Source organism: Saprolegnia diclina (genome assembly GCF_000281045.1).
Source record: "Saprolegnia diclina VS20 unplaced genomic scaffold supercont1.151, whole genome shotgun sequence".
Taxonomy (NCBI): Eukaryota; Oomycota; class Saprolegniomycetes; order Saprolegniales; family Saprolegniaceae; genus Saprolegnia; species Saprolegnia diclina.
In genome coordinates, this window is record NW_008246218.1 from 48254 (window position 1) to 75073 (window position 26820).

The 26820-nt window shown below is 61.1% G+C and overlaps 11 protein-coding genes and 1 non-coding gene across 12 annotated transcripts; 6 read left to right on the forward strand and 6 right to left on the reverse strand.

Moving 5' to 3' along the window:
* Window positions 1-79: 79 nt before the first annotated feature.
* Window positions 80-1065, reverse strand: SDRG_16741 (hypothetical protein). Its single transcript, XM_008622959.1, has 4 exons — window positions 984-1065; window positions 852-942; window positions 496-809; window positions 80-448 (listed from the first exon to the last, which is right to left on the reverse strand). The coding sequence occupies exons 1-4, from the start codon at window positions 1048-1050 to the stop codon at window positions 216-218; spliced, it is 705 nt and encodes a 234-aa protein (XP_008621181.1). The 5' UTR covers window positions 1051-1065; the 3' UTR covers window positions 80-215.
* A 283-nt stretch (window positions 1066-1348) lies between these two features.
* On the forward strand, window positions 1349-8103 carry SDRG_16742 (hypothetical protein). Its single transcript, XM_008622960.1, has 3 exons — window positions 1349-2048; window positions 2096-3712; window positions 3758-8103. The coding sequence occupies exons 1-3, from the start codon at window positions 1374-1376 to the stop codon at window positions 8063-8065; spliced, it is 6600 nt and encodes a 2199-aa protein (XP_008621182.1). The 5' UTR covers window positions 1349-1373; the 3' UTR covers window positions 8066-8103.
* A 941-nt stretch (window positions 8104-9044) lies between these two features.
* SDRG_16743 lies at window positions 9045-9115 on the forward strand. Its single transcript has one exon. It is a non-coding gene; the product is annotated as a tRNA-Gly (tRNA).
* Window positions 9116-9961: 846 nt separating this feature from the next.
* On the forward strand, window positions 9962-12525 carry SDRG_16744 (hypothetical protein). The gene is made up of 4 exons (XM_008622961.1): window positions 9962-11026; window positions 11075-12024; window positions 12070-12200; window positions 12251-12525. Exons 1-4 carry the CDS (start codon window positions 9980-9982, stop codon window positions 12403-12405), a joined length of 2283 nt encoding a protein of 760 aa, XP_008621183.1. The 5' UTR covers window positions 9962-9979; the 3' UTR covers window positions 12406-12525.
* On the reverse strand, window positions 12469-14921 carry SDRG_16745 (hypothetical protein; the record flags this gene model as incomplete). Its single annotated transcript, XM_008622962.1, has 1 exon — window positions 12469-14921. One exon carries the CDS (start codon window positions 14919-14921, stop codon window positions 12513-12515), a length of 2409 nt encoding a protein of 802 aa, XP_008621184.1. The 3' UTR covers window positions 12469-12512.
* A 93-nt stretch (window positions 14922-15014) lies between these two features.
* On the reverse strand, window positions 15015-16736 carry SDRG_16746 (hypothetical protein; the record flags this gene model as incomplete). Its single annotated transcript, XM_008622963.1, has 10 exons — window positions 15015-15167; window positions 15215-15277; window positions 15330-15491; window positions 15531-15569; window positions 15613-15798; window positions 15838-15933; window positions 15976-16116; window positions 16163-16310; window positions 16361-16464; window positions 16509-16736. 10 exons carry the CDS (start codon window positions 16734-16736, stop codon window positions 15015-15017), a joined length of 1320 nt encoding a protein of 439 aa, XP_008621185.1.
* A 135-nt stretch (window positions 16737-16871) lies between these two features.
* On the forward strand, window positions 16872-18072 carry SDRG_16747 (hypothetical protein; the record flags this gene model as incomplete). Its single annotated transcript, XM_008622964.1, has 5 exons — window positions 16872-17030; window positions 17072-17219; window positions 17268-17541; window positions 17589-17694; window positions 17740-18072. 5 exons carry the CDS (start codon window positions 16872-16874, stop codon window positions 18070-18072), a joined length of 1020 nt encoding a protein of 339 aa, XP_008621186.1.
* A 41-nt stretch (window positions 18073-18113) lies between these two features.
* Window positions 18114-18910, forward strand: SDRG_16748 (hypothetical protein; the record flags this gene model as incomplete). Its single annotated transcript, XM_008622965.1, has 3 exons — window positions 18114-18312; window positions 18354-18590; window positions 18630-18910. The coding sequence occupies 3 exons, from the start codon at window positions 18114-18116 to the stop codon at window positions 18908-18910; spliced, it is 717 nt and encodes a 238-aa protein (XP_008621187.1).
* Window positions 18911-18935: 25 nt separating this feature from the next.
* SDRG_16749 (hypothetical protein) lies at window positions 18936-19978 on the reverse strand (the record flags this gene model as incomplete). Its single annotated transcript, XM_008622966.1, has 5 exons — window positions 18936-19069; window positions 19115-19418; window positions 19466-19651; window positions 19695-19754; window positions 19802-19978. 5 exons carry the CDS (start codon window positions 19976-19978, stop codon window positions 18936-18938), a joined length of 861 nt encoding a protein of 286 aa, XP_008621188.1.
* A 256-nt stretch (window positions 19979-20234) lies between these two features.
* On the forward strand, window positions 20235-22922 carry SDRG_16750 (hypothetical protein). The gene is made up of 10 exons (XM_008622967.1): window positions 20235-20356; window positions 20401-20455; window positions 20502-20627; window positions 20672-20804; window positions 20854-20911; window positions 20955-21309; window positions 21353-22022; window positions 22066-22195; window positions 22247-22623; window positions 22667-22922. Exons 1-10 carry the CDS (start codon window positions 20303-20305, stop codon window positions 22827-22829), a joined length of 2121 nt encoding a protein of 706 aa, XP_008621189.1. The 5' UTR covers window positions 20235-20302; the 3' UTR covers window positions 22830-22922.
* A 13-nt stretch (window positions 22923-22935) lies between these two features.
* On the reverse strand, window positions 22936-26083 carry SDRG_16751 (hypothetical protein; the record flags this gene model as incomplete). The annotated part of the gene is made up of 8 exons (XM_008622968.1): window positions 25368-26083; window positions 25034-25326; window positions 24666-24982; window positions 24527-24625; window positions 24148-24450; window positions 23827-24107; window positions 23496-23788; window positions 22936-23452 (listed from the first exon to the last, which is right to left on the reverse strand). The coding sequence occupies exons 1-8, from the start codon at window positions 26058-26060 to the stop codon at window positions 22936-22938; spliced, it is 2796 nt and encodes a 931-aa protein (XP_008621190.1). The 5' UTR covers window positions 26061-26083.
* A 13-nt stretch (window positions 26084-26096) lies between these two features.
* On the reverse strand, window positions 26097-26787 carry SDRG_16752 (hypothetical protein; the record flags this gene model as incomplete). Its single annotated transcript, XM_008622969.1, has 3 exons — window positions 26097-26291; window positions 26344-26684; window positions 26732-26787. The coding sequence occupies 3 exons, from the start codon at window positions 26785-26787 to the stop codon at window positions 26200-26202; spliced, it is 489 nt and encodes a 162-aa protein (XP_008621191.1). The 3' UTR covers window positions 26097-26199.
* Between the last annotated feature and the right edge of the window lie 33 nt (window positions 26788-26820).

The window sequence follows — 26820 nt, forward strand, 5'->3', positions numbered from 1 at the left end:
ACGTCGAGACGCAGCTGCGCACCACGTGGGCACACCTGATCGGACGACGTTGGACGTCGTGCCGAGAGCCAACAACGTCCACCAATGCTGCACGTGTACTTATATCACTGCGCCTACTGTATATTTCGTTTGCGATGTTTCGAGTGCGACGGGCGGCAGATGGACGCGCGCAGGCGGCGGCGCAGAACGCTCGTGGCGAGCACATGGCACGAGTCTCATGCATTGAAGACAATGTCCCGGACAAGGTCGAGGAAGGCTGGGAGGGTCACTGCCGCCGACGCGTCCTTGGCGCCGTCGAATGAGTCGCGCACCTTGAGGAGGATCACGACGCTCGTCTTGCGCGTCGCCTGCGCAACCTCGATCGCGCTGAGGAGCGCCGAGCACTTGACCTCGCCCGTCGAGCCCGTATCGATCGAGAGAAAGAGGTCTTCGGCTTGGGCGAGGAGCGCTGTAGGATGCGCTCATGAGCGGCTATAACCCGTGCACAGGACCTACCGTCGTAGTAGAGGCAGAGCTCCATGGCCTCCTTAAACTTGGAGTAGGTAACGCCCGGCGTCTTGGGCAGCGCCGACATGTTGATGAGGTGCGTGTTGAGGCGCGGTGCGTGCGCCGGCGGGAGCTCCTGGTTGACGAGCTCGAGAACCCGCTGGAAGCCGCTAATGGAGACGTGCTCTTGGTCCTTCCCGAGGAGCGCTTGGTACGCCTGCACCATGTTGTCGTCGAACGCAGGGTTCGACAGCCCCGTCGACGCCGACACGTAATGCGCGCTCGTCTCGACGGCGCTGTAGTCGCCGCTCAGCATCTTGAAGCTACAGATGACGATGGTTCATGAATGTCACGCGGAAGCATACTGCTTGGCGAGGTAGACCAGCGGCTGCTCGGGTCGGTTCTCCAGGAGGAGCGTGATGGCCTCCTCAAGGAGCAGCGTGGCCTGCGTCCGCTCTACGCCAGCATGAACTCCTCGCGGCCGAGCCTCAACGCACGGAGGTAGTCGTCGCTCGTCATCTTGAGCAGCTCGCGCGACGTGGTCGCGTTGCTGCCCGTGTTCATGCTGCCGAAAAAAAGATCCAAAAGCGCGTGTCTTTTAATCCCAGCTCGCGTTCTTTTAATACAACTCCGCTTTCTTCTACACTAGGGGGCTTCTTTCGGGTACGGTTTAAACGCTAGAGATGGACCAAGTATGTGGTCATGGCTGTCGGAGGTATCGGTAGGGATGCGCTTCGTTTGCTCTCCTTGCCCGCATCGCCCAACGTGGCTGCGCGCGAATAAAAGAAAATAGAATCCGTTCTTTTAATCTGGTATCCGGGACGCCGGATAAGGACCGCGAACGATTGGTCGATTCAATCCAGCGTACGAGAGGAGGAGAGTGCAAGATGGCCGAGGACGCAGCCCGTGGCCGGCAGTACGCCTACCAGAACAACTCGAGCCTCGTGCTCGAGTCGGACACGCGCCGGCGCCACAAGGATGAGCCCACGGGCGAGGTCGAGTCGCTGCGCGGGCGCATCAACTACCCCATGGGAAGCCTCGCCCGCCGGGCCGAAGCGCCCAAGATGCCCAAGAAGCGCAAGCAGGAGACCTCGGACTCGGGGCTCTCGGTGAAGAAGCTCTTCGTCGGTGGCCACAAGGATATCTTGAAGCGCACCGAAGAGTCCTTCAGCTACGTGCCCTCCAACGACGTGAGCCGCGCCGCGTACGAAGAGCTGCTCCAGATCATGACGCAGTACTTGGGCGACCAGCCGTCCGAGATCATGGCCGACGCGGCCGAAGAGGTCCTTCAGATTATCAAGAGCGAAGCGTACCGCGACGACGAGAAACACAGAGAGACGGCCAAGCTGCTGCAAGGCCTGCCTGCCCACGAGTTCAACCAGATTGTGGGCATGGCCAAGCGAATGCAGGACTTTCGCGTACAGACGGCCGAGACCACGGACGACGCGCCCAACGAAGACGACGACATGGACAAGGACATGGGCGTCGCCGTCGTCTTTGACGAGGAAGAAGACGAGGCCTCGGACGTGGGCGAGATTCAGGACATGGACGACGACGACGACGTACGACACGCACCCTGCATCTCTGGTCACTCACCTGCACATTCTAGGATGAAGACATGGAGCGGGAAGGCATGCGCGTCAACCAAGCGATGGACGACGACGAAGACCGCGACGACGGCTTGAACGTTCACGACATTGATGCCTACTGGCTGCAGCGCCAGCTCGGCCAGTGGTACAAGGACGCCGAGATGAGCGACCGGCTCGCCGAAGAAGTGCTTCTTGTGCTGCGCGAAGCCGACCTGGGCGCGTGCGAGAACAAGCTCGTGCTGCTTCTCGACTATGACAAGTTTGAGTTTATCAAGCTGCTGTTGACGAACCGCGCCAAGGTGTTTTACTGCACGCGGCTCAAGCAGGCGCAGTCGGACGCCGAGCGCGACGCAATCGAAGCCGAGATGCACAACGACCCGGCCGGTCCCGGCATCTTGCACGCGCTGGCGGCGACGACGTCGGCGGAAGGCTGGATGCAGGCGCGGCTCGGCGCCATGGAGACGGAGACGCGCGCGGCCGCCAAGAACCTCAAGAAGATGGCGCTCGACGGCAGCGCGCCCGACGCCATCGACGCATCCGATGCGAGCGTCCGACCGCTGCACAATCTGGACGTCGAGTCGCTTGTCTTTGCCGAGGGCAGCCACTTTATGAGCAACAAGGACTGCGCGTTGCCCGAGGGCACGTGGCGCGCGCAGAAGAAGGGCTACGAGGAGTACCACGTGCCGGCGGTCAAGGCCAAGGTCGCGGCCGAAGAGGAGAAGAAGCGCAAGCTGATATCGTCGCTGCCGTCGTGGATGCGCGGCGCGTTTCCCAAGATGGAGTCGCTCAACCGCGTGCAGAGCAAGATGTACTCGGCGGCGTTCGAATCGGGCGAGAACCTCCTCCTCTGCGCGCCCACGGGCGCCGGCAAGACCAACGTGGCCATGCTCACCATCATGCACGAGGTCGGCAAGGCGCGGAACCCCGAGACGGGCGCGATCGACCTCAACTCGTTCAAGATCGTGTACGTGGCGCCCATGAAGGCGCTCGTGCAGGAGGTCGTCGACAACCTCACGCAGCGGCTCACGGCCGCGTACGGCATCGAAGTGCGCGAACTCAGCGGCGACCAGAACCTCAGCCGCGAGCAGCTCTTCCGCACGCAGATCATCGTGACGACGCCCGAGAAGTGGGACATTATCACGCGCAAGTCGGGCGACGACCGCACGTACACGCAGCTGGTGCGGCTCATGATCATCGATGAGATCCACCTGCTGCATGACACTCGCGGCCCGGTGCTCGAGGCGCTCGTCGCGCGTACGATCCGCAACGTCGAGAGCACGCAGCAGATGGTGCGGCTCGTGGGCCTCTCGGCCACGCTGCCCAACTACGAAGACGTGGCCACGTTCCTGCGCGTCAAGCCGGAGAAAGGGCTCTTCTACTTTGACTCGTCGTACCGCCCGGTGCCGCTGCAGCAGCAGTACATTGGCATCATGGAGAAGAAGGCGATGAAGCGCCACAAGATGATGAACGAGATCTGCTACGAGAAGGTCATGGAGCAGATGAAGCAGGACAACCAAGTGCTCATCTTTTGCCACTCGCGCAAGGAGACGGTCGCGACCGCCAAGGCGCTGCGCGACATGTGCCTCGAGCACGACACGCTCTCCGACTTGCTGCCGCCCACCTCGGCGTCGTCCGAGGTAGTTTCTCCTTGTTTGCGTCGTTTTGGCTCATGACATGAGTAGATTCTCCAAACCGAAGCCGAAAAGAACGTGCACAGCGACGCACTGAAGGAGATCCTCCCGTTCGGCTTTGGCGTGCACCACGCCGGCCTCAAGCGCGAAGACCGCTCGCTCGTCGAAGCGCTCTTTGGCGACGGCCACTGCCGCGTGCTCTGCTGTACGTCGACGCTGGCGTGGGGCGTCAACCTCCCGGCGCACACGGTCATCATCAAGGGCACGCAAATGTACTCGGCCGAAAAGTCCGAGTGGGTCGAGCTCAGCGCGCTTGACATCCTGCAGATGCTCGGCCGCGCCGGCCGTATCCAGTACGACACGCAGGGCGAAGGCATCATCTTGACGCAGCACGCGCAGCTCAAGTACTATCTGAGTCTCATGAACCAGCAGCTGCCCGTCGAGTCGCAGCTCCTGAGTCGTCTGGCGGACCAGCTCAACGCCGAGATCGTGCTTGGCACGGTGCAGAACCTCTCGCAGGCGGCCACGTGGCTCGGCTACTCGTACCTGTACGTGCGCATGCTGCGGGCGCCGACGCTGTACGGTATTCCCGTCGACGAGCTCGCATCGGACCCCGGACTTCTCCAGCGCCGTGTGGATCTGTGCCATGCGGCCGCCACGCTGCTCGCCAAGCACAACTTGATCAAGTACGAGCGCCGGACGGGTCACTTCCAGGTCACGTCGCTCGGCAAGGTCGCGTCGCACTACTACATTGCGCACGACTCGATCTCGACGTACAACGAGTACCTCAAGCCGCACATGTCGGACATTGAGCTCTTCCGGCTCTTTTCGCTCTCGCACGAGTTCAAGTACGTCATGGTGCGCTCGGAAGAGCGCCTCGAGCTCGAGAAGCTCCTCGAGCGCGTGCCGATCCCGGTCAAGGAGGCGCTGAACGTCAACGTGCGCAGCAGCAACAGCGGCAGCGCCAAGGTCAACGTGCTCTTGCAGGCGTACATCTCGCGCCTCTCGCTCAACGGCTTTGCGCTCCTCGCCGACATGGTGCACATTCGCCAGTCGGCCGCGCGTATCTGGCGCGCGCTCTTTGAGATTTGCTTGCACCGCGGGTGGGCGGCGATGGCCGAGAAGGTGCTCACGATCTGCAAGATGGTCGACCACCGCATGTGGCTCAGCCACACGCCATTGCGCCAGTTCCCGTCGCTCTCGGACGCCATCTGCCGCAAGCTCGAGAAGAAGGACATCCCGTGGGAACGCTACTTTGACTTGTCGCCGGCCGACATTGGCCAGCTCGTCAACATGCCCAAGCTCGGGAAGGAACTCTACACGCTCGTGCACAAGTTCCCGAAGCTCGAGCTCAGCGCCGCGGTCCAGCCCATCACGCGGTCGCTGCTCAAGGTCGAGCTCAGCGTGACGCCCGATTTCGAGATGGAAGCCAACAACGAGGGGTTCTGGGTGCTCGTCACGGACGTGGACGGCGAGGCCATCGTGCACTACGAGTGGCTCCTCCTCCAGCGCCGGTACGGCCAGGAAGAAGCCTACCTCAGCTTTACGATCCCGCTGTTTGAGCCCCTTGCGCCGCTCTACTACCTGCGCGTCCTCAGCGACAAGTGGCTGCACTGCGAACACACGCTGCCGATTTCGTTTCAGGATTTGATCCTCCCGACCAAGAACGCGCCGCCGACGGAGCTGCTCGACTTGCAGCCGCTCGCCGTCACGAACGTGCTCGCAAAAGCCTGCGTGGCTGCTGGCCTCAAGGACGCGTCGCTCGTGGCCAAGCTCAAGGCGGGCCTCGAGGCCGGCCCGGACGGCTGGCACTTTACCAAGCTCAACCCGATCCAGACCCAAGTGCTGCCCAAGGTGCTCGAGAGCAACCACAACGTGCTCGTGTGCGCGCCGCCAGGCAGCGGCAAGGGCGTCGTGGCCGACGCGGCGCTTCTCCGCCTCTGCCTCCAGTCGTTTGACGACCTCGCGAGCGTCTTTTGCGTCTTTGTGACGCCCAAGCCCAGCCGCGCGCGCCAGCAGCTGGCCGACTGGACGACCAAGTTTGGTGAAAAGAGCCTCTGGGAGCTCAGCGTCGTGGCGCTCACGGGCGATGCGACCGCGGACCTCAAGCTTCTCCAGGCCAACGTTGTGATTGCGACGCCCGAGCAGTGGGACGTGCTGAGCCGTCGGTGGCGCAAGCGCCCGCGCATTCAACAAGTGTCGCTCTTCATCGCGGAAGACCTCCAGTTCCTCGGCGGCGGCGAGTACGGCCCGACGATGGAGATCATTCTCTCGCGCATGCGCTTCATTGGGAGCCAAGTGGAGGACCATTCGATTCGCATAGTGGGTCTCGCCAACCCGATGGCCAACGCGCGGGACCTCGGCGACTGGCTCGGCGCCACGAACGAGCACTGCTTCACGTTCCACCCGAACAACCGGCCGCTGCCGCTCGAGGTGCGCGTGCAGGGCTTTGAGATCAACCATTTCGCGTCGCGCATGCTGGCGATGGCCAAGCCCGTTTTCAACACGATCGCGCACCAGGCGGACGGGAAGCCCACGATCGTCTTTAGCCCCTCGAGCAAGCAGGCGCAGCTCAGCGCGATCGATCTCATCACGTTTGCGCTGGCGGAGAACGACCCGAAGCGCTTCCTCCGTCGCGACGACGTCGAGTTGGAGCTGCCGTCTTCGGACGACGCGCTCCTCGAGACGCTCAAGGCCGGCGTCGGGTACATCTCCGAGGCGATGCGCCCGTCCAACCGCGAGTACGTGCTGCACCTCTTCCGCAACGGCGTGCTCCAGGTGCTGCTCGTGCCGCACGCGCTGTGCTGGGACCTCGCCCACGTGCACGCGTACCTGGTCGTCATCATGGGCACGCAGTCGTACGACGGCAAGGAACACCGGTACGTCGACTACCCGCTCGCCGACGTGCACCGCATGACGTGGTTTGCGAACCGGCCGCTCGAAGACCACAACGCCAAGTGCACAGTGTTTTGCCACTCGTCCAAGAAGCGGTTCTACACCAAGACGCTTTACGACCCGCTGCCGGTCGAGTCGCAGCTCGAGTACTTTTTGAGCGACCACGTGAACGCTGAAGTCGTCACCAAGACGATCGAGAGCAAGCAAGATGCGGTCGACTACCTCACGTGGACGTTCCTGTACCGGCGTTTGCTCAAGAACCCCAACTACTACCAGATGCACGGCAGCACCAACGTGCACCTCTCGGACCACCTCTCGGACATGGTCGAGCGCACGGTCAATGGCCTCGCCGAGTCGCGCTGCATTGCGGTCGCCAACGAGCTCGACCTCTCGCCGCTCAACCTCGGTATGGTGGCTGCGTTCTACTACATTCGCTACACAACGATCGAGCTCTTTGCGTGCAGCGTCACGGCCAGCTCCAAGCTCAAGGCGCTGCTGGACATCCTCGCGTCGGCGTCCGAGTTTGACGCGATCGCCGTCCGGTACGGCGAAGACCGCGTCCTCGAGAAGCTCGCCAAGCACCTCGTGTGGCCCGTCGCGCCGCCGTACACGGCCATCCACGTCAAGGTGCACATTTTGCTGCAGATGCACTTTAGCCAGCAGCACCACCGCCTCTCGCCGTACCTCAAGGCAGATCTGGACTTGATTTTGTCGGCGTGCGTCCGCCTCTTGCACGCGATGGTGGACGTCATCTCGTCCAACGGGTGGCTCAAGCCGGCGCTTGCGACCATGGATCTGTGCCAGATGATCGTGCAGGGCCTCGAGCACAAGGCGTCGCCGCTCCTGCAGATCCCGCACGTGACCCAAGACGTGGTCGAGGCCATCAAGGACCACAACGCCGAGACGGACGACGACGACGCGGTCGTCGAGACGCCGCTCGACATTCTCAGCGTCGACGACAGCGTCCGAGCCAAGCTGCTTCCGTTCTCGACGTCCAAGATGGCGCAGGTCGCTGCCTTCTGCAATGCGTACCCGGACGTGGCTCTGGAGAGCGAGATTGAGGACCCGACCGAGATTACGACCGGCGACGCGATCACCGTCAACGTGTCGCTGACGCGCGAAGGTGCCGACGACGACGAGGACGGCGACCAAGACCAAGACGCGACCGTCGGGCAGGTCCAGGCGCAGTTTTACCCCGGCCAAAAGGTGGAAAACTGGTGGGTTGTGGTCGGCGACCCGGCGACCAACGCGCTCGTGAGCATCAAGCGCATCCCGCTGCAGCAAAAGGCGGCGATGCGCGTCGAGTTTGCGGCGCCGACGACGCCCGGCACGTACAAGTACACGCTGTACGTCATTTGCGACTCGTACCTCGGCTGCGACCTCGAGAACCAACTCGAGTTTACGGTCGCCCAGGGCCGCGACACGTCCGGCGACGACGACGACGACGAGTCGGCCGAGGAGTAAGCCTTTGGTATATACTAATACATAATGATTCTTGGTGACTTGTGTGCTTGAGAGGAGGCAGATATGTCCTAAGCAGCGAGACGCTTGCCAAGTTTAGAGATCAACGATTCGAGAAACAAAGTCGGAGCCTGACGAAGACCTTGTGTATTTTTCACGCATTTACCACGCTACAGGGACGCGTTTCCCACCTTCCTCACCTGGGACCAACCAAAGGGCTGAGCTCGACACGGGCTGGGTATTTGCTTTCCCACTGCCGATACGACGCACAGCCAGGGATCGCCGGCAATGATCAATGCCAACTCGAATGGACTTTTTGATTGGCCAATACAAGGAATATTGTTAGCCAATCAGAAACAGCCACCGACGGCGCCCGGTTCCGCGCCGAGAAGCGCGAGCGACCAAAACTGCGTCTCGAAATGAAATCGCTCATACTTGGCGAATGGATTTAGCAGTATGTAGAGTCCCCAGAACGCCGAGTCTCGCGGTCGTGCGATGTCTGAAGAAGGAGAAACGTGAGGAGCAAGATCGTGCCCATGTGCCCGTTGTTGGCCCATTTCTCCCGCTGTAGACATCGCACGACCGCGAGACTCGGCGTTCTGGGGTCTCTACAGACTGCTAAATCCATTCGCCAAGTATGAGCGATTTCATTTCGAGGCGCAATTTTGGTCGCTCGCGCTTCTCGGCTCGTTGCCGGGCGCATGCGCCGTCGGTAGTAGCTGTTTCTGATTGGCTAACAATATTCGTTGTATTGGCCAATCAAAAGGATTCAATAAAAGTGAATGTAGGCTTGCCGCACCTCGCTTTGTGCCCATATCGATCATCTGATTCATGGAGGCCAACAAGATAATATGAATCACGCTGGATGACGCCACGTGCAACCCTCTCCATTATGTACCAGGGCGATTCAGGTCTCTCTAATCTAGATCATATATTATTTTAGATGAATTATATTTATTAGCACAGTCTCGAACCACAAGAAGCGCTATTGGTTTAGTGGTAAAATATCTCGTTGCCATCGAGATGCCCCGGGTTCGATTCCCGGATGGCGCATATTTTTTCGTACAATTGCATGTTGAGTTCGGCCTCTGAATTACTCTGTTGCACGACCGGTTCCACCGTGCTTGTTCGATGACAAATTGGTACAAGAAAAGCTTGTGTCTTATTTGGTGTCTCTATTGCGAATGCAAACGAGCGATGGTTGGTCGCGGCTCTGTTTATCACAGGTGATAAATGTGTGTTGAAGTGTGACACGGTCTCTTATGGATTGAGCACAAAACACACACGTGGTAAATGCGTGAAAAACACCCCGCTGTGACGTGGCACGCGGAGAAGGCAGTTTCCCTCAATGTCTGTGCTCGCGCAAAAACGATACTCCGGGCCTTTACAAGTCAGCAGTAGGAGGTGAAATATATTTTTCCTTTCAAGGGCTTTGGTTGCACAGCCCCGCGTCGTACAGCATGGTGGTCGTCCTGTCGGCTACGAACGGTGAAACTCGTGTGGCTGACGTTCTCCTTCTCGGTCTTGGCTGGACGACCAAGGTTAATGCAAGAAGGTACCTTCTATAGAGCGACCCTAGCGTCCCATTCAGCGTCCACCACTCTGTTCAAATACTGAGATCAAGATGTTATGCTTGTGTATCCACTGGGCCCTTGATCTCGGCGACGTCGCGAGTAGAGCGGACGCGCAGCGCCGATATACTGTGATCTGGTTCGCTATCAGCGCCACTGGTAAAATGCAACTAGATGTTGCCAGAAGCTGTTGCTAGGGCGACCAATTGCTCATGACGGAGCAATTGGTCGCCCTAGGCATGTTCCATCTACACACTATTCTCGTTCGTCTCGGACACTATTGGACTGCACCGTTGCCTCGAAATAGTCTATGACACGAAGTTTGAACGTAACTTCGAAAGCAGCGATGGCCGACCCAAGCCACTCGGACAGCGGCGACTCGTCGTATGGCGAGTACGCACTGCATGACGCGGTCGAGCGCGGTGACCTGGACGCGGTGCAGACGGCTCTGGATGACGACGACGAGGCCTTCTTCACGGCGCTGCGCGAACCCGATGACATGGGCAACACGCCGTTGCACACGGCCGTCTTGCACCCGACCGACGCGATGCTTGCGTTCCTCTGGGGCTTTGGCCACGACAAGCTCTCGGTCGACTCGCTCTGCAACGGTGTCCCGCTTCTGCACTTGTGCCTGCGCATGGCGGCCTTTCCCGAGCACCGCGAGCGCATGCTCGCCTTTTTGCGCACGCTCGTGGCCGACGCCGCCTTCATGGCCGACCACCGACTCCTCGAGAAGGACGACATGGGCAACACGGTCTTCCATCTCGCCGCCGCCGTGGATCTGCCGGCCGCGATCGATCTCTTCCACGGCGCCTTCAGCGAGCCCGACGTGCCACTGACAGTGCTCCTCGAGACCAAGAACCGCGCCGGCAACCGTGTTCTGCACGTCGCTGCCAAGTATAAGAGCGCGCAGGCCGCAGTGTGTCTCGTCGAGCTGGGTGCCGACATCTTTGCGACCAACTCGTACGGCCAAGCGCCCTTGCATCTGGCCGCGGCGCTTCAGGACGAAGCGACGCTGATGGCGCTGTCCGCCGACTGGAAGAGTCTCTCGTGCAAGGACGGTCTTGGGCGGTCCCCACTCGATATCGTCTCTGGCATCTCGACGCCGGCGCTGCCGATCTCGACGTTCCTCTTCCACCCGGACGCGATGGAGCACTTGCCGCTCGCCGGGCACATTCGGGGCGGAACCGAGCCGCCGCCGGAAAACTACGAGCGCATGAAGACGCTTGTGACGCCGGGCCTCGGCATCCTCCGCACGGCGCCGTTCGCCGCGGTGCATTGGGCGCACGACATTCCAGTCGCCGACGCCGCCGACGTCCTCCGCGTCCACGAGGTGGCGTACATTGAGAAGCTCAAGACCATGTGCGCTCGCATTCCGCACCACACCAAGCTCGTACCCTTTTCTCTTCTTTCGTCGCTGGTTTCTTACTCTGGTTCGTAGACCAAGGCGCAGATGGACGAGTACGCCCAGTACTGCATTGACCCTGACACGGCCTTGTCGCAGCAGTCGTACTTGGCCGCGACCCGGGCTGCCGGCGTCGTGTGCGCGGCCGTCGACAAGGTCGTCCGCGGTGAGACGCGCAATGCGTTTTGCGTCGTCCGGCCGCCGGGGCACCACGCGGGGCCCGTCGGGAAGGTCGTGTGCCCGCACGACCCGGTGGGCAGCCAGGGCTTTTGCCTCTTGAACAACGTCGTCATTGGCGCGGCGTATGCGCGCAGCCACTTCAAGCACCAAGGCATCCACAAGATTGCGATTCTCGACTTTGACGTGCACCACGGCAACGGCTCGGAAGAGTGTCTCAAGCAGCTCAAGCCGCGCACCAAGACCTTCCCGCTCGAGACGCCGTACGGCAGTAGCTCGCAGACGGTCCACATGTACAAGCCGTGGCGCAACGAGGACGATGCCGACAATGTGTTCTTTTGCTCCGTGCACGGCTACGGCAAGAAGGACCCAAAGCTGGAGCTCGACGCGTCGTTCAACAAGGCGTGGTTTTATCCGGGCTCGGGCGCGACGAACGTGCCCGACTGCGAGCACGACCACGGCGAGCCGCCCGAGGAGGACGAGGCCGACTACCCGCTGCTCTGGAACATTGGTCTGCCGTACCAGAAGGGCCACCAGGCGCGACAGGAGTGGCGGCGCGTCTTCCGCACCAAAGTGCTACCCCACGTTATGGCGTTCAAACCCGACTTGATCTTTCTCTCGGCCGGTTTTGACGGCCACAAGGCCGAGCTCGTCAACTGGGGCTACCTCGGCCTCCTCGAGCACGACTACGAGTGGCTCACGCAGTCGGTCGTCAAGGTCGCCAACGCGGTTTGCGGCGGCCGCGTCGTCTCGGTGCTTGAAGGCGGCTACAACTTTCACGGCCGCATCGCCTCGTCCTTTGCCCGCAGGTAGCCACTCCGCGTTCATTGTAGATTTGATACATTGAAACGTAGTGTCGCAGCCCACGCCCGCGCGCTCGTGGCCGGCGCAGAGTCGGACGAGCCGTGGTCGGACGCGGCCATGGCGCACGAGATGCACTGCGAAGACACGTTGATTCTCGAGGCGGCGCAAAAGAAGGCCCGAGGTAGAACTTGCATCATTCACTGTATTTTCCACTGGAATAATCTTGTGTAGCGGCCTTCCGCAAGTCGCTGGACGTCAAGCCGCCAAGTGATGAGGCCGCCGCAGGCGAAGCGACCGCGGTACCCGTGCGCGCGACGAAGCGGGCGCGCAAGGACGTTGATTACGTGGCACTCGCTGCGCAGCTGGCGTCCGAAAAGACGTCGTAGTAGTACTTACGTCGTGATTGTAACCCTACACCCGACTAAAGTGTCCACAGCAATCGAAATTACACGTGGCGAAAATGTCAAAATTTGAATATCAAAATATCAAGTGACTAGAGCAGGGCCATGTATGCGCTTTCGTCAGCCTCACATGCCGCTTGGCGGTGGCGCACAGTGACTGCAACGGCGACGGCTGCACAAACGAGAAAGCCGGCGGCCATGGGATGCCACACGCTTTGCTGCTCGATCGCGAGGGCGTCGCGGGCGATGACCGAGGCGGACGTCGGTCGGCATTGCTTGATGCTCGGGTGCGATTTCAGCGATTGGCAGGCGAACGTAGAGACTGCGCTGTTGCAACAACCGATGTCCTTCGCCGGCGTCAAGAGCACTGTGCTCTGAGCGTCCGGTGTGTCGGGGAACACGAGATGGCCGCCGCACGCCTGCGCCGGTGCGGGCTCCCGGCGGTGATCGAGTTCCCACGACGCGCTGCAGTTGTCCTTGACGAACGCCAGCGCGTGCGAGTCGTCGAAGCGCGGGCGGTCGCAGTTTTGCATGTCGACGCTGAGCGACCGCGTTTTCGAGACGACCGGCTCGCCCATGTTGGGCTGGAACTCAAAGGTGCAGGCGACGATGATCGTTGTCGTCGGCCGGTTGAGCAGTTTGATCGCAAACGCCGTGTCAATGGCTGCGTTCACCGGTATGCTCCAGTTGGCCATCGTCGCGTTCGGATACTGCCACGCGCAGTTGATGCCAAGTAAAGTGTACTTGGGCGTCGCGGCCTCGAGCAGCTTGCTGCCGCACCACACGGCGCCTCGGCGCTTGGCGCAGTCGCCGGGCAAAGCGGATGGGTCGCACACACTGTCGGCAAGACACCCGCGCGCACACGACTGTAAGCGATTCGTGCTCGGACAGCGGTACTCACAGCGCGGTGGCTGGCTGCTGCTGGGCTTTTTCGTGCTCGGTGCTTTGGTGGATGGCTCTAGCATCGCCTTGTGCAGCGCGCTGTTTGGGTCGAGCCGGAAGCGGCAGACGCCAAAGTCAGCACCAGGTTCGTTGCAGGCGCTGCAGCTCCAGAGACTGTTCCACCACGCGTCAATGCTAATGGCCTCGGACCGGTGCGAGAAGACCGTCCACGTCACGTCGCTCGACACTTGGCCGCACGCCGTCATGGCCCGAAACGTGAGCGTATCTCGAAACTTGCTAAACGTCAGCGCCTTCGAGTCGTCGACCGCGACCCACCGATCGCCCTGCTGCACAAACCACGTGACAAGACTCGCGGCCGAGTCCAAGCCCCACGGCTGCGATGGCGCCAAGGTCGTTGAAAAGGCAAAGAGGTCGCTCACGCGCCAGTGCAGCACGTCGTCACAGTACGACGCAAACGACGCATTCGAGTGGTAGCACGGAATCGTTAAATGCAAGTGGCGCGCCGACGGCGGAAGGTACCCGGCGCCTGGAAACGCCGCCTCGGGGTCAAGCAGGTGCGGTCCGGTGGGCTGGAGCGACACGGTTGCGCACGATACGAGGTCGCTGCTCGGCAGCACGAGCGACTGCGTGAGGCTGCAGCTCTCGGACGCGTCGCCAGCGCAAATGGGCGTTGGCACCACCTTGGCGTTGCAGGTGAACGGCGTGTAGAGCTCCTGGAGACCGACAAAGTAGGCGCACGTACGCTTGCACACGCGTGCGTCCGTCACATAGGCAAGTGGCGTCGTGAGCCGCTGGCGCTCGCGGTCCGAGAGCGGCGCGCGGAGGCACCCGAGCCAGCCGTCGGGGGTTGCGTCCACGGCCGAGCCTGCCCCATCCAGCACGGACGTCGGGAACGCGCTAAGGAAGCTCGTTTGTGTGACGCGCACCGTGTCACACCGGCGACCGCTGCACGCGTCGTTGTTGGCGGCCGTGCGCCGGTATGCGAGCAGCTGAAGCACTTGGTCGTCGGCGGCTTGGAGTGCGTCGACCGAGTAGTTGCGCGTCATCGTCGCGCCGCAGAGACCGTCGCGCGGGAGGACGGCGTACGGCCGCACGTAGTCGGTGACGGCCAAACACGACGTACAAGGCGGGGACGCTTGGTTCTTCTTGGTGTAGTCGAACGCTTGCACGGCGTAGGTGTAGACGCCCGGCGCGTCCGGGAGTGCTCGGTACAGGAGGTCGCCGCCAGTCGACTCGAACGTCTCGTAGTCGTACGCCAGCACCGTCGAGTTGGTCTCTCGGTCCGACCACTGCGCCGTGATGCGTGGACCGACCACCGGCGGGTCGAGATCGTAGTTGTAGCTGCTGCGCGGGTACGGAAACTCGAGCGGCGCGCCGACGCCGTAGACGTTGGGAAAGCACTGGCGCGGCCCCGGCAGCGCCGTCGTGAGGTTGTAGCTGTACGCGTGGGTGGCGCCGCCCCAGCTGCACGCCGCCGTCGGAGTCGAGGACGGGCGGGGCGGCGAGGACAGGCGCGGTGTCGAGGACGGACGTGGGGTGTATCGCTGCGCCGCCGCGACGACCGTCACGACGGCGGTCGCTCGAACGACCCGACGCATGTTTGGATATGGCTCGCGATAGCATGTTGGGTGCTGTGATGTTCGACCCGAAGACGCCAAAAATCGAAGCGTTCGAAGTTTACATGTTGGCGGTTATCCAAGGACTGGGGCATCAAATTGGTCGAGCTGGAGGAGGGACTCTTTGAGCTGCGTGAGCTGGAGCCGATAGCCGCGCGACTCGGCCTGCAATCGCGCGTTCTCTGCGCGGAGCATGCGCACTTCCTTGACAAGTACTTTCTTCTGGCTCTAGGAATACAAAATATGCACAAGTTGTCGATAGCGTTGCCGACTACCTTGGCCTGGAGGTCGAGGTCTCGCTTCTCAGCCGTCACGTGGCGCAGCATGTCGTCGAGGACCTGCAATGCCGTCAAGGAGCTGCGGGGAGAGCTGGACGCAAGGATGATGTACCTGCGTCTTGGCACTGTGCTGGCGCTGGACGCGCTCGAGCTCGGCGCGGTACTCGTCGGTCTGCGCGACGTGCACGCTGAGCTCGTCCTCAAGCTCCTGCACTTTGACGTCGAGGTACGCTAGCACCTCGCGGTCCAAGCTCGACTGCGCACCGGCCTTGGCCTGCAGATATATGAGTCGACGCCATTAAGATGGGCATACCGTCTCCTCCATCGAGGTCGCCAGCGCTTCTTCGAGGTCCTACACGCACACTGATGGCGTGCCCACGTAGCCTTCGCCGCACCTTGAGCTTGTCCATGAGGAAGTCCCGGACCTTCTCCGCGCCGTGGAGGCGCGCACCAATGTCCTCTTTCTCGACTTCGACCTGCGTGAGCGACGCTTCGAGCTGCTTCATGCGCAGCATGAGATCGCGAAAGAACTTGACTTCGCGGTTGCTCAGCGACTGCAGGATCTCGTCGGCCTTAGCGAGCTACAACATATAAGCACCTCTTCCTAGCGATGCATGTACCTGGGTCTTGTCGAAGACGGACGAGGGTTTTCGCCGGATCGGGGTCGGCGGTGGCGTCACCTTGGGCGCCATCGGCGCTTGCACGCCAAAGAGCACCTGCGGGACGCTGAGGGTAGACCCTCGTAGTTGCAGACGTACCGACACGCGCGTCTTCCATACCTGCCCCGTCATGCTTACGCGCAAAACGTCATGGGCAGTAAGGTAGGCAAAGACGCCCATGACCACCTTGTCCGGGCAGTTGGCCAACGCATCCGAGGCCACACGCGCAGCCGAGACCCTCTAGGGCGTCACTTGCATAGAGTAAATACGAGCGCTACGAACGTACGTGGCGTGCAGGTGCGGCATGGAGGAGGTTGTGGATGCCCTGCTTCCGGTGCAAGTCGCGGATTTCGCGCTGGGCACGTGCGAGCTCCCTTGTCAGCGAGCCCATGGAAGCAAGCTTCTCGTTCGCTTCGTCCAGCTCTCGCTCGAGGCTACAATAGGAGGTGAGAAGCCTCGAAGCAGATAGCGAACGCAGGCGTACGCTTCATGGCGAGCAGCGTCGAGGGCCACGTGCTCGACCTGCGTCATGAGCTTCGTCGCGAGCGCCTTGCCTTGAAGGCGAAAGGCGTGCATCTGCTGCACCATCTAGGACGCTAGCATGAGCTACGTGCCGAAGGAGCGCGCTGTACCTTTTGCTTCTCGTCCCACTCGACGCGCTCGCGGACGGCCGACTGCGCCAGGAGCGCCTTGCAGCGGTGCATCTCCTTGGCCATGTGGCTGCGCTCGACCTCGAGGTCCCATACCTCGACGTCGTTGACCATCTCTTCCAGGACGCTCTGGACGGTCATGACGACGACGATGTCATCGACGGCCGCGCCTGCTCGCCCGCGGACGTACGCTTCGACGGCGCTCTCCATGCTGCGGATCCTCCGATGCCGGCGTTTGATTTGCCGAAATGTCTATATTTTGCGCGAATCAAACGGCGCCAATCTGGGCGGCTCGTCCTATGGCATCTGCCGAATATAATAACTAGCAATTCGGCACGAGATCCCATGACCAAGCAGGTGCCGGTGACGGTGCTCACGGGCTTCCTCGGCGCGGGCAAGACGACGCTGCTCAACTACATCTTGACGCAGAACCACGGCAAGCGTATCGCGGTCATCGAGAACGAGTTCGGCGAAGAGATCGGCGTCGAGAGCCTCATTGCGCGGGTACACTCTGCCAACAACACGCATGGCTCACGACCGGCTAGGACGGCGCCGATGGCGAGACGTTCGCCGACTTCTACGAGCTCAACAATGGCTGCATCTGCTGCGCCGTGCGCGACGACCTGGTCTCGACGCTGGAAGAGCTCCTCACTCGGCGGGATCGCTTCGACTACGTGCTCGTCGAGACCACCGGTACGCGTTCACTCTGCGGCAGCATGAACTGGACGCGATATGCGATAGGCATGGCGGACCCTGGCAAGCTCGCGTCCATCTTCTGGGTCGACACGGAGCTCGAAGGCCGCATCGTACTGGATGGCATCGTTACGGTCGTGGACGCCAAGAACGTCGCGTTGCACCTCGATGGCGACGAGCACGGCCAACGCCAAGAGGCGCTGTCGCAGATCGCGTACGCGGATCGCATTCTCATCAACAAGGCCGACCTCGTACCGTCCATGACGGACCGCGACGCGCTCGAGGCGCAGCTCCATGGCATCAACGCCATCGCGCCCCTCATGTACGCAGCCCATTCCGCCATCATATTGTGCTCATGGTTGCATGTAGCTGGACGGAGCGATCGCAAATCGACTTGGACGCGATTCTGAACGTTCAAGCCTTCTCGTCCGAGCGCGCGCTCGACGTCGAGCGGTTCTTGGCGGCGACGAACCAGGTCAACGGTGTCTTTGCGTCTCTTCTGCAACGGTATGCTGTGTAGACGGTGAGCAGCGACCACGCGCGCCAAGTGAGCACGTACTGCATTCGGAGCGACGCGTCAGTGACAATCGCCGCGATGGAGCGCTGGCTGGGCAGCCTCTTGTGGGAGTCGGAGGAGTCGAGCCACTACTACCGCATCAAGGGCATCGTCTCCGTCGTCGACGACGACCGCAAGTTCATTCTGCAAGGCGTCCAAGACCTCTTTGAGCTCACGCCAAGCGAGCCTTGGGCCGTCGACGAGCCGCGCGTCACCAAGATCATCTTTATCGGTCTCGAGCTCCAGCCCGAGATGCTCGAGGCGGGCTTGCTGTCGGCGTCGCAAGAGTCGGACTAAGACCTCAATGTAACATTACTTGAGCTAAAATTAACCGCAAGATGCCGCAGCGGCCCGTGGCGTACACGGCCAACTACGAGTGCCCGGATGAGAACTACATTGCGACGCAGGAGCGGCAGCACATGGACGACGTCCACGATCAGCACCTGCGCGAGATGCGTCCGATGATCTCCAAGGAGCTGACGCATGACTTTGTCAAGCCAGACGCGCCCAACAAGAAGCGGCTCGCGCTCGAGCACGGTGGACACCACTCGGTTGTCTCTGCGACTGACACGAAGTAGAGCGCCAAATGGAGATTTCGCTCGAAAACAACATTTTGATCGACAAGATGCAGCGCATTCTATCGCGGAAGGAGCGACTTGGCCACTTTCCCGAGCTGCAAAAGGCGTCGGCACCCAAACCGACCAACGCCCCCATGCGGGAGCGCGTCCAGAGCCAGATCAAGAGCGAGAACGCCGCAATGAAGAGCCACCTCGCCCACGTCAAGGGCACGTACAACGTCGCCACGTGGGCCAAAGGTACTAGCAGCGTCCTACTAAGACTAAGTCAACAACTAGAAGCGGAGCAGACCGACAGGTTGGTGCAGCAAATTTCCAAAGTACCGCGGCGCGCCAAGACCAAGCAGCGCCGAAAGCGGCAGCCGAGTCCCGACGAGTCCAAGCTGCAGGAGTTTGAGTTCCTCGTGCTCACCAAGACGGACACGGGGCTGCCGATGCGCACGGCCAAAGAGATCCGCGCCCACATCCACGCCAAACTGCCCTCGATCCACCAAAGAGCAGCGCTGTACATGCCATCGCGACCGGACCCGTTTGAGATCCCTCGACGACCGTTCGAGTAGCTTATGGACCCTTATTTAACACCATCTAGCGGCGCGTCTTGGCCTTCTTGGCCACCGGCTTCTCTTCGTCGTCGTCATTCGACAGGAGGTGCGCCGTGCTGGGGCTCGCCTGCGCGAGGTCGATGCGCTCGTCCGTCGGGATGTAGGCGTAGATACCATCTAGTGCATACATTATGTTTGGCCGTCGGCCGAACAAACGCATACCGTCCATGATGCACGTCTTGGTGCGCTTCCAGACCGTGAGCGTGTCGATGCTCGAGTGCCACGACGGCAGCGGCACCTGCAGCACCTTGTGGAAGACCGCCGAGAGTCGCGTCTGGAACTCGGGCGCCGACGTCCGGCCCCACGGCTCGGGCAGGCACACGGTTTGCCCGAGCCACTCGCCAATGTGAATGATCGTGTCGCCCGTAAAGTAGTTGAGGCACTCGTTCGCCATCGACTCCTCGCTGTCCTCAAAGTCATCGGGGTAGCAGAGCAGAAGCGTGCGCTTCGAGTGCTTCTTGAGGACCTGTCCACCCAAATCGTATCCTATCTCTCTTGCATTGGACAAACTACCTTGGGGGTACCCTGCTGGACGTTCAGCCACGTCATGCGCTCCTCGGCCTCTTCTTCGTCGTCGTCGGACGAGTCTTGCTTGGCCGACGCCGTCCCGGGCACATGCAAGTCGAAGCACTTGACGTCAACGCCACGCAGCTGCAGCAAACGGCCCCAGTAGCCGCTGCCCGCGCCCATTTCGACGATCTAGGACGCCATGAGCCACATTCAAACCAAGTTGTCGTCGTACCGGTCCGTAATGCTTGATGATGCGGAGAGCGCGCTCGTCCGGGATAGCCCACGAGTACTTCTAGTCTCTCGCAGTATATGAGATGACGCTAGAGCACATGGTCGTACGGCAGCGACGTTTTCGTCGAGGAGGTTGAAGAGCTCTTCGCGCGTCTCGTCGTCGAGCTCCGGGTCGAAGAGGCGCGCCATCTCCTTGGGCTGCTTGGCCTCAAAGTCGCGGTAGAAGTCGAGGTACGGGTTGCTCGTGGCCGTCAGTGTCGCGCTCTCGGGGTATACCTTGCTCATGTTCGCCGTCTGCCTACGCACGCTTGCTCATCGCCTGCTCGGTTCAGTGCTTGCTCCGTGTCTACCTCGTCGCTGCAATGGCCCCGATTCTATTGGATCTGCGTTCACGCCATTGTATTGGCCATAATGCTGTCTCTTTCAGCCAATCCAGTGCGCTGCGGCATTGGATTCGTCCAAATCGCATTGGCCAATCCGATGCGTCCAGTGGGGTGTCGCCCCTATAAGCACCTGTCCCATGACTAGGAATTTGTATGCGTGTGCTCGGACTTGAAGCCGGACCATCTTGGTGCCAGTGTCCACAAGCGCCATTTGCCATTTCGCCGCATGCTGCGCCTGCTCCTGCTCGGCGCCGCCGCCGCTTTGGGCCTCGAGCTCCAGGTCTGCCACGTCACGCTGCATAGCACGTACAACGCCCGCGCTAGGTGCCCTCGGTGCTCCTGACGAGCGTACCCTTCACGGCCAGAATGACGTTGCCAGGTGCCGAGATATCGTCGCGCGCACCCATTTGAGCGTCGTCGTGTAGCGGGTTCGTATCCGACGTTGCTCGAATATACGATCGAAGACCAAGCCGGCGCGTACCTCGCGTCCGGTGTCTGGAACGCTTCACTGACGCTCACCAAGACGCCGACGCTCGCCCTCGACGCCTCTGGTACGTACCGTACGTGCCCATGGCCCGACGCTCCTTTTTTGCAGGCGCCAACGTCTTGCGCTGCCACGTGTGGTCAAACGTAACGAGCATCACGGCGACGCGCGACGTGTGGAGCTTTCCCGGCTACGTCTCGCTTCTCCCGCCGTTCATCACGCTCCTCTGCTCGCTCCTCATGGGGTACCTCTGCGTCTGCGCCTTGCCTTGCGTATCCGTGTTGTGCGTATAGGCAAGTCATGATTGCGCTGCTCGTGGGCATTTGGTCGGGCGCGGCGCTCGTCTCGGGGGTACGTTGAAGACCGCCTGCAGATTCCTAAGCATTGACTCCAGGGGAATCTCTGGCTCGGGTTCCTGCACACGTTTGACGTCTACTGGGTCGACGCGTTCGTGGACCGCAGCCACGCCGGCGTGCTCCTCTTCACCATCATCCTCGGCGGCACGATCGGCGTCGTCCAGAAAGGCGGCGGCGCGCACGGCCTCGCGCACCTCGCGGCGTCGGCGATGCGCACGTCGTTCCGGATGCAGCTCTCGACGTGGGTGCTCTGCTGCTGCCTCTTCTTTGACGACTACTCGATGATCCTCATTCTGGGCTCGAGTCTGCGCCAAATTTTGCCGCGCACGGGCGTCAGCAAGGAAAAGTTTGCGGCCATCATCCACACGATGGGCGTCTGCCTCCCGTCCATGGGTACCGCCTTCCTCTCTACCACCAAGACTCATATTTGGTACAGCGCCCGTGAGCTCGTGGATCGGCGTCGAGATTGGGTACGTGGCTGCCGTGCTCACGTCGCTCAACTTGGACTGGGATCCGTTCGTGACGTGCCTCTCGAGCCTCCAGTACCGGCTCTTCCCCGTGCTCTTCATCGCCTTCATCTTCATTATCATCATCTTCGAAAAAGACTTTGGCCCGATGCTCAAGTACGAGCGTGCGATGGCCGAGGCCGCTGACGACGCGGGCGTCGACGAACTGGAGACCGACCAGCCCGACACCAACGACACCAATAATGACGAGGACGACGAGAAGCCACTTGGCCCCATGGTGCCCAACCCGCGCAAGCCGATGCGGGCGCTCAACGCTGTCGTGCCCTTCGCCATCATCGTGGCCGCGACCTTTGTGGGCATGATCCTCGACGGCTTCCAGTCGCTCGCGGCCGAGTTCCCCGGCGAGTCGTTCGGCGTCCTCGACGCGCTCAGCCACAGCGACAGCGTCGCCGCGCTCATTCGCGCCTCGGCGCTCGGCTGGGTCGTCGCCGTTCTCTTGCTTCTCGTGCAGCGCATCCTCTCGATGCAGGAGGTCATGGGCGCGTGGATCGAAGGCGTCAAGGACGTCATGGAGCCGACGCTCATTTTGACGCTGGCGTGGGCCCTCGGCGCCGTCATTGGCGAAGTCCAGACCGCGGGGTAGGCTCGTTATCGCTTGGATGAGGCGGTGAGAGTTCATTAGGTACATTGCGTCGACGCTGCACGGGCAGATCGCGCCGGGGTACCTCCCCGCGATTGCAAGCGTCCTCTGCTGCGTCGTGTCGTTTGCGACCGGCACGTCGTTTGGCACGATGGCCATCATGCTGCCGATCGTACGTCGCCCTCTGTATGAGAAAGGACAGACGCTAAGAACTATGTCCTAGATTTGCCCGCTGTCGTTTAAGGTCTCGGGCCAGGACGCGGCCAACTTGATGCAGTGCATTGGTGCCGTCCTCGGGTCCTCGGTCTTTGGCAACGCGTGCTCGCCGATCGCCGACACGTCGATTATCACGGCGCTCAGCGTCAACATGCCGCTCCAAAACCACGTCGAGAGCATCCTCCCGTACGCGCTTGTTGTTGCCGGCACGTCGAGCGTCGGGACGCTGCTCCTCGGCGCCCATGTCGTCACGACCTTTACGGCCTTCGCGCTCTGCTTCGTGACGCTGCTTTGCCTCGTCGCGTTCTGCGGCTCACGCGTGCCGTCGCGCTTCCGGAGCAGCTCGAACGCGTCGTCGGTGCTGAGCCTCTCGCCCTCGCACCGGTAGGTCGTCGATTCGATCCAGGCTTTCAACGTGTGGAACTAGGTACAGCTTTCTCAGCACCGTGTCGCCGCCCGCGTCGCGGGAACAAGACCGGCTGCTCCCGCCGACCACGGCGCCACCATCGTCGAGCTCGAGCGTTCTCGACTACGTCCACAAGCTCTTTCCGTCGACCAAGCCCTCGGAGAAGAAGACGCCGTCCGCGTGAGCGTCCTGCTAGCAGTGTATCGTCCCTAGCAAGTAGCAAAACGAATAGATGGACTCCTGTCGACATTGCGTCTAAACATCGTGTACAACGTCGGTTGTAGCTCAAGTTAAGGCGGCGACTCTCCCGGTGGCTTGAACGACGTACCGAGGCCGGTCTCATCGCCAGGGCTCTGCACAACGACGACCGCGCGGCTCTTTTTTTGCAAGAGGTGTGACGGAACCGTGGGAAGGCCCATGCCTTCATGCCACGGCTGCGGCGCTTGCGGCCGGGCAGGGGCCAGTGGCGCAGGCGCAATGGCCGGCCTGTCTTCGGGGAACGTAACGTAGAAAAGCGGGTTGAAATGGCGGCAGCGAAAGGTGTAGCCCACGCCAAGTACAAAGATGAGGTACAACAGCTCTTGGACGACGGGAATGAGTGCGAGAAGCGGCGCGGGGAAGAGGCGGTTCACGATCAAGTCGACAGCGACCACGGCCATGAAGTAGAGAAGGACGTAGCGGCGAAACGCAGCAAACATGCGCAGTTTCGTGTACACGGGCGTCGTCTCGGGCGCAATGAAGGCGCGCGCGACGAGGTCCATCTGCACGCGGAGGATCGCAATGTTGAACGCCGAGTGAAACCAAATCCTACCTCGCTCAAATGAGTGCTACACCAAACCGAGGGTCTTACATGTAGGCAAGAAGGGCCCACGAGACCGTCCACATCAGAAAGATGACGAGCGAGATGGACGCGGACGTTTGAACGATCGTGAGCGTCGCGGCCCAGACGAGGGACACCACGCGGTAGTGCATCGACTGCTGCACCGACACGTCGTCGCGCGTGATGCGCCAGCCGTGCGCGATGAGGAGCGTTTCGTGCGCCGCAAACATGAGCGAGATGACGCGGCACGTGGCCGTAGCATTAAAGAGCAGTGGCTTTGGGGTCTGGTTCAAGCTCACGGTGGCCATGACCATGTAGAGCCACTACAGACACTCAGACCTCGCAGCGGTGATGGAAGTACCTCCGCCGTGGGCACCACGAGCATGCGTCGCTGGAGCATCGTGAACGTTTCTCGAAAGTAAATGATGTTGGCGACCCACGCCGCGGTGCAGGCCGACCAGAGCAGCACGAGCGCAATGTAGAATGACCGCAGCGGCACCGTGGCGTCACCAAAGCACACGCTGTGGCTGTCGCACACCGCGAGGTCAAAGGCCGAGACGATGACGGGAGCGACGGGTGGCACAAGGCCGAGAACACCACAGGCATCGAGGACAAAGACAATCCCCGTCGTAGCGTCAATACCTACAGGACCTTAGCGCAGCTACGTACGCAAGCGACGTACTGGGTACAAGCACCTTGGAGAGCGTGAGCGCGCCCGTGTAGTAGGCTGCCTTTGTGACGTCGGGTATGAGGGGGTACGTTTCGCACGTGGACGCGAACGTATTGATGGCGCACGCAGAGGCAAGGTTTCCAAATGCATTTGGTGGGCAAACGTGCATCACGAGAAGGTTGGCCGAGCTTGGGCGTACGGTCGGAAGACTTGCATTGAGAGTTGCCGTGAAGACTCCGCCCAGCGCCACCTGCGACGCGTTGAGCGACCCGAGCACGCTCACGTATGCCCTGACTGTGGCACCGGCGGCCAGCGCTACCGCTTGAACCATTATCGAAGTGTATAAACCACGAAAATAGCAATTTGATTGCCAGCGGTTACGACTTTGCACTTGGCTTGGCCATGCTGAGGCCGAGGCTTGTGGCGTCGGCAGGCCCTTGAACGATGACGCGGCGGGGACTTGCTTGCGGCGGTGGCCCCTCGATGCCATCTATCGGAGCTCATTGAAAAGGCAAGGAGAGGGCGCGTACCACCGGCGGGGAGGATGAAGGTTGCGTCATGAAACTTGCGGCAGCGAAAGAGGGTGGCTATCGCAATGCAAAAGCCCAAGTACAAAAGCTGTAGCGCGGCAGCAATGAGACCCTTCATCGTCAGCGGCAAAAAGAGCGACAAGCCCAAGTCGACAGCGCACACGATTGCGCAGTAGCCCAAAACAGCGATGCGCAGTGCGAGAAAGAGCCGCAGCTTGATGTAGACGGGTGTCGTCTGCGGGTTGACAAAGAACCCGCTTATGAGCACGAGCTGGACGTTGAGCGTGCGCAGGGTGACCCGCACGTCGTGGAGGATCCTATTGATGATGGAGGGGGGAGATCTTTCGTGGTAGATGGTGCTGCCGTACATGTAGAAGAAGCACATCCAGAGGAAGACCCAGCTGACGCCATCAAAGAGGGAGACGTGGGTGTGGAGCGAGAGAAGCGTGAACGAGATGCCGAACGAGAGGCCGAGCGTCGCGATCTGCGCATACTGCAGCGGGCGCAAGTCGTTGCGCGTGATCTTGGCACCATGCGAGAGCAAGATCAGCTCGTTGGCGGCGACGGCAAGCGAGAGGGCACGGGCGCCTAGGGTCAGAAAGGCCAAGCGGGAGTCGCTCGACGATACGTCGTTCCACGCGGTGAGTGCCATGTACACCATCTACAGAGTTGCGACTACCAAAACACTGAAAATACAAGCACCTCGGCGATTGGCACCAGCAGCATGCGACGCTGGAGGCTCACGTGCGTCGCGGGATGCAGCAGAATGTGCGTCGACCACACGAGGACGACAAGCGCCCAGAGCAGCGCAAAGGCACCATGCAGCCATACCATGGGCAAAAACCTGCCGTCTACAAGGCAAATGTAGTTGCCAGGGCAGTACAGCCATGTGTAGCTGCCGCGCACGGCGATGCGCTGCGCTCCAAACTCGCAAAAGTCCAAGAGCAGCACGTAGCTCATCTCCGAGGCGTACGGCGCCGCGCCTTTTGGGTCCGCTGTTGCCGCGACGTCAAGAACTGCGTGATAAAGTCCCCGAGTGCTGACGGCAGCGTCGAGCGTGTACGCGTCGCAGTCGGTGGTGAGCGGAACCGAGCCGTTGCAGACCCCGCTATCGAGCACAAGAAGGTTCGATGCGTTGTACGATGGCAGACTGCGAAAGATAGAGCTGCCGCAGACGCGCACGTGCATCGACGCGTTGTTTCGTGGCGGCGCGTCCAGAAACACCTCAATGTGCAGTGCGTAGGCGTCCACGTCGAGCGATTGGGACGAGGTAAAGACGCGCAGCTGCAGCGCACTGGTCGTGGCAACAGCGAACGAGGCGTTCACAGGTCGCTGGCTGTGCACCGAGACCGCAGCTGCGAAGAGCACGCCCACGAGTCGACTCATACCTCGCATTGCGGTGTGCTTACCAGTAGAAAGGCCCATCTCATACGCTATATTTTTAGAGCAGCACTTTAATGAGGTTAGGGTTATGCTGTACTAGTACATTTCGCTTCTGTCGTTGTGGGAAGTCATGCCTGTATAGCAGGTATTCTCAGTTGGAGTCGTGAATTGGGTGGATGGAGGTGCCGAGACTCGTAGTGTTCGTGGGTCCTCGGATGACAATCGCCTTGGTGGCATTCGCAGCTACAAACCAAACTCGTGTCACACGATATAGCCCACTCGATGCATATCGTACGTAGGGCGGGGGCAACCGCAATGGTCGACGGGGGCAGCGAGGTAAAGATGGCCGTCGTGGCAGGTCGGCAGCGCAAGATGAATCCGAGACGCACCCAGAGCCCGAGAAACAACACCTCCAAGGCGACCGGCGCGAGGTTCGTTAGCATCAGCGGAAGCTGGCTGAGCCCAATGCACACGGCAACTACAACCAGCGGGTAGTAACAGAGGCTCCACCCAACGCGCACAAAAAGCCGCAGCTTTCGGTGCGCGGGTGTGACCTCAACGTTGGTGAACGACGTGGCTACGGCCGCGACTTGTCTGCTCATGATTTCGATGTTGACAAGCAGGTCCTTTGCGAGCCTATTATTGCACGCGATGAGCAGCGCAGCCATGCGATACGGACACACAAGAAGACAAAACCGAGCCACAACACGACCCAGATAAAGTCGAGGACAAGTCGCATCGCCCCTGGAATCGTGGTCGAGAGCAAGCTCAT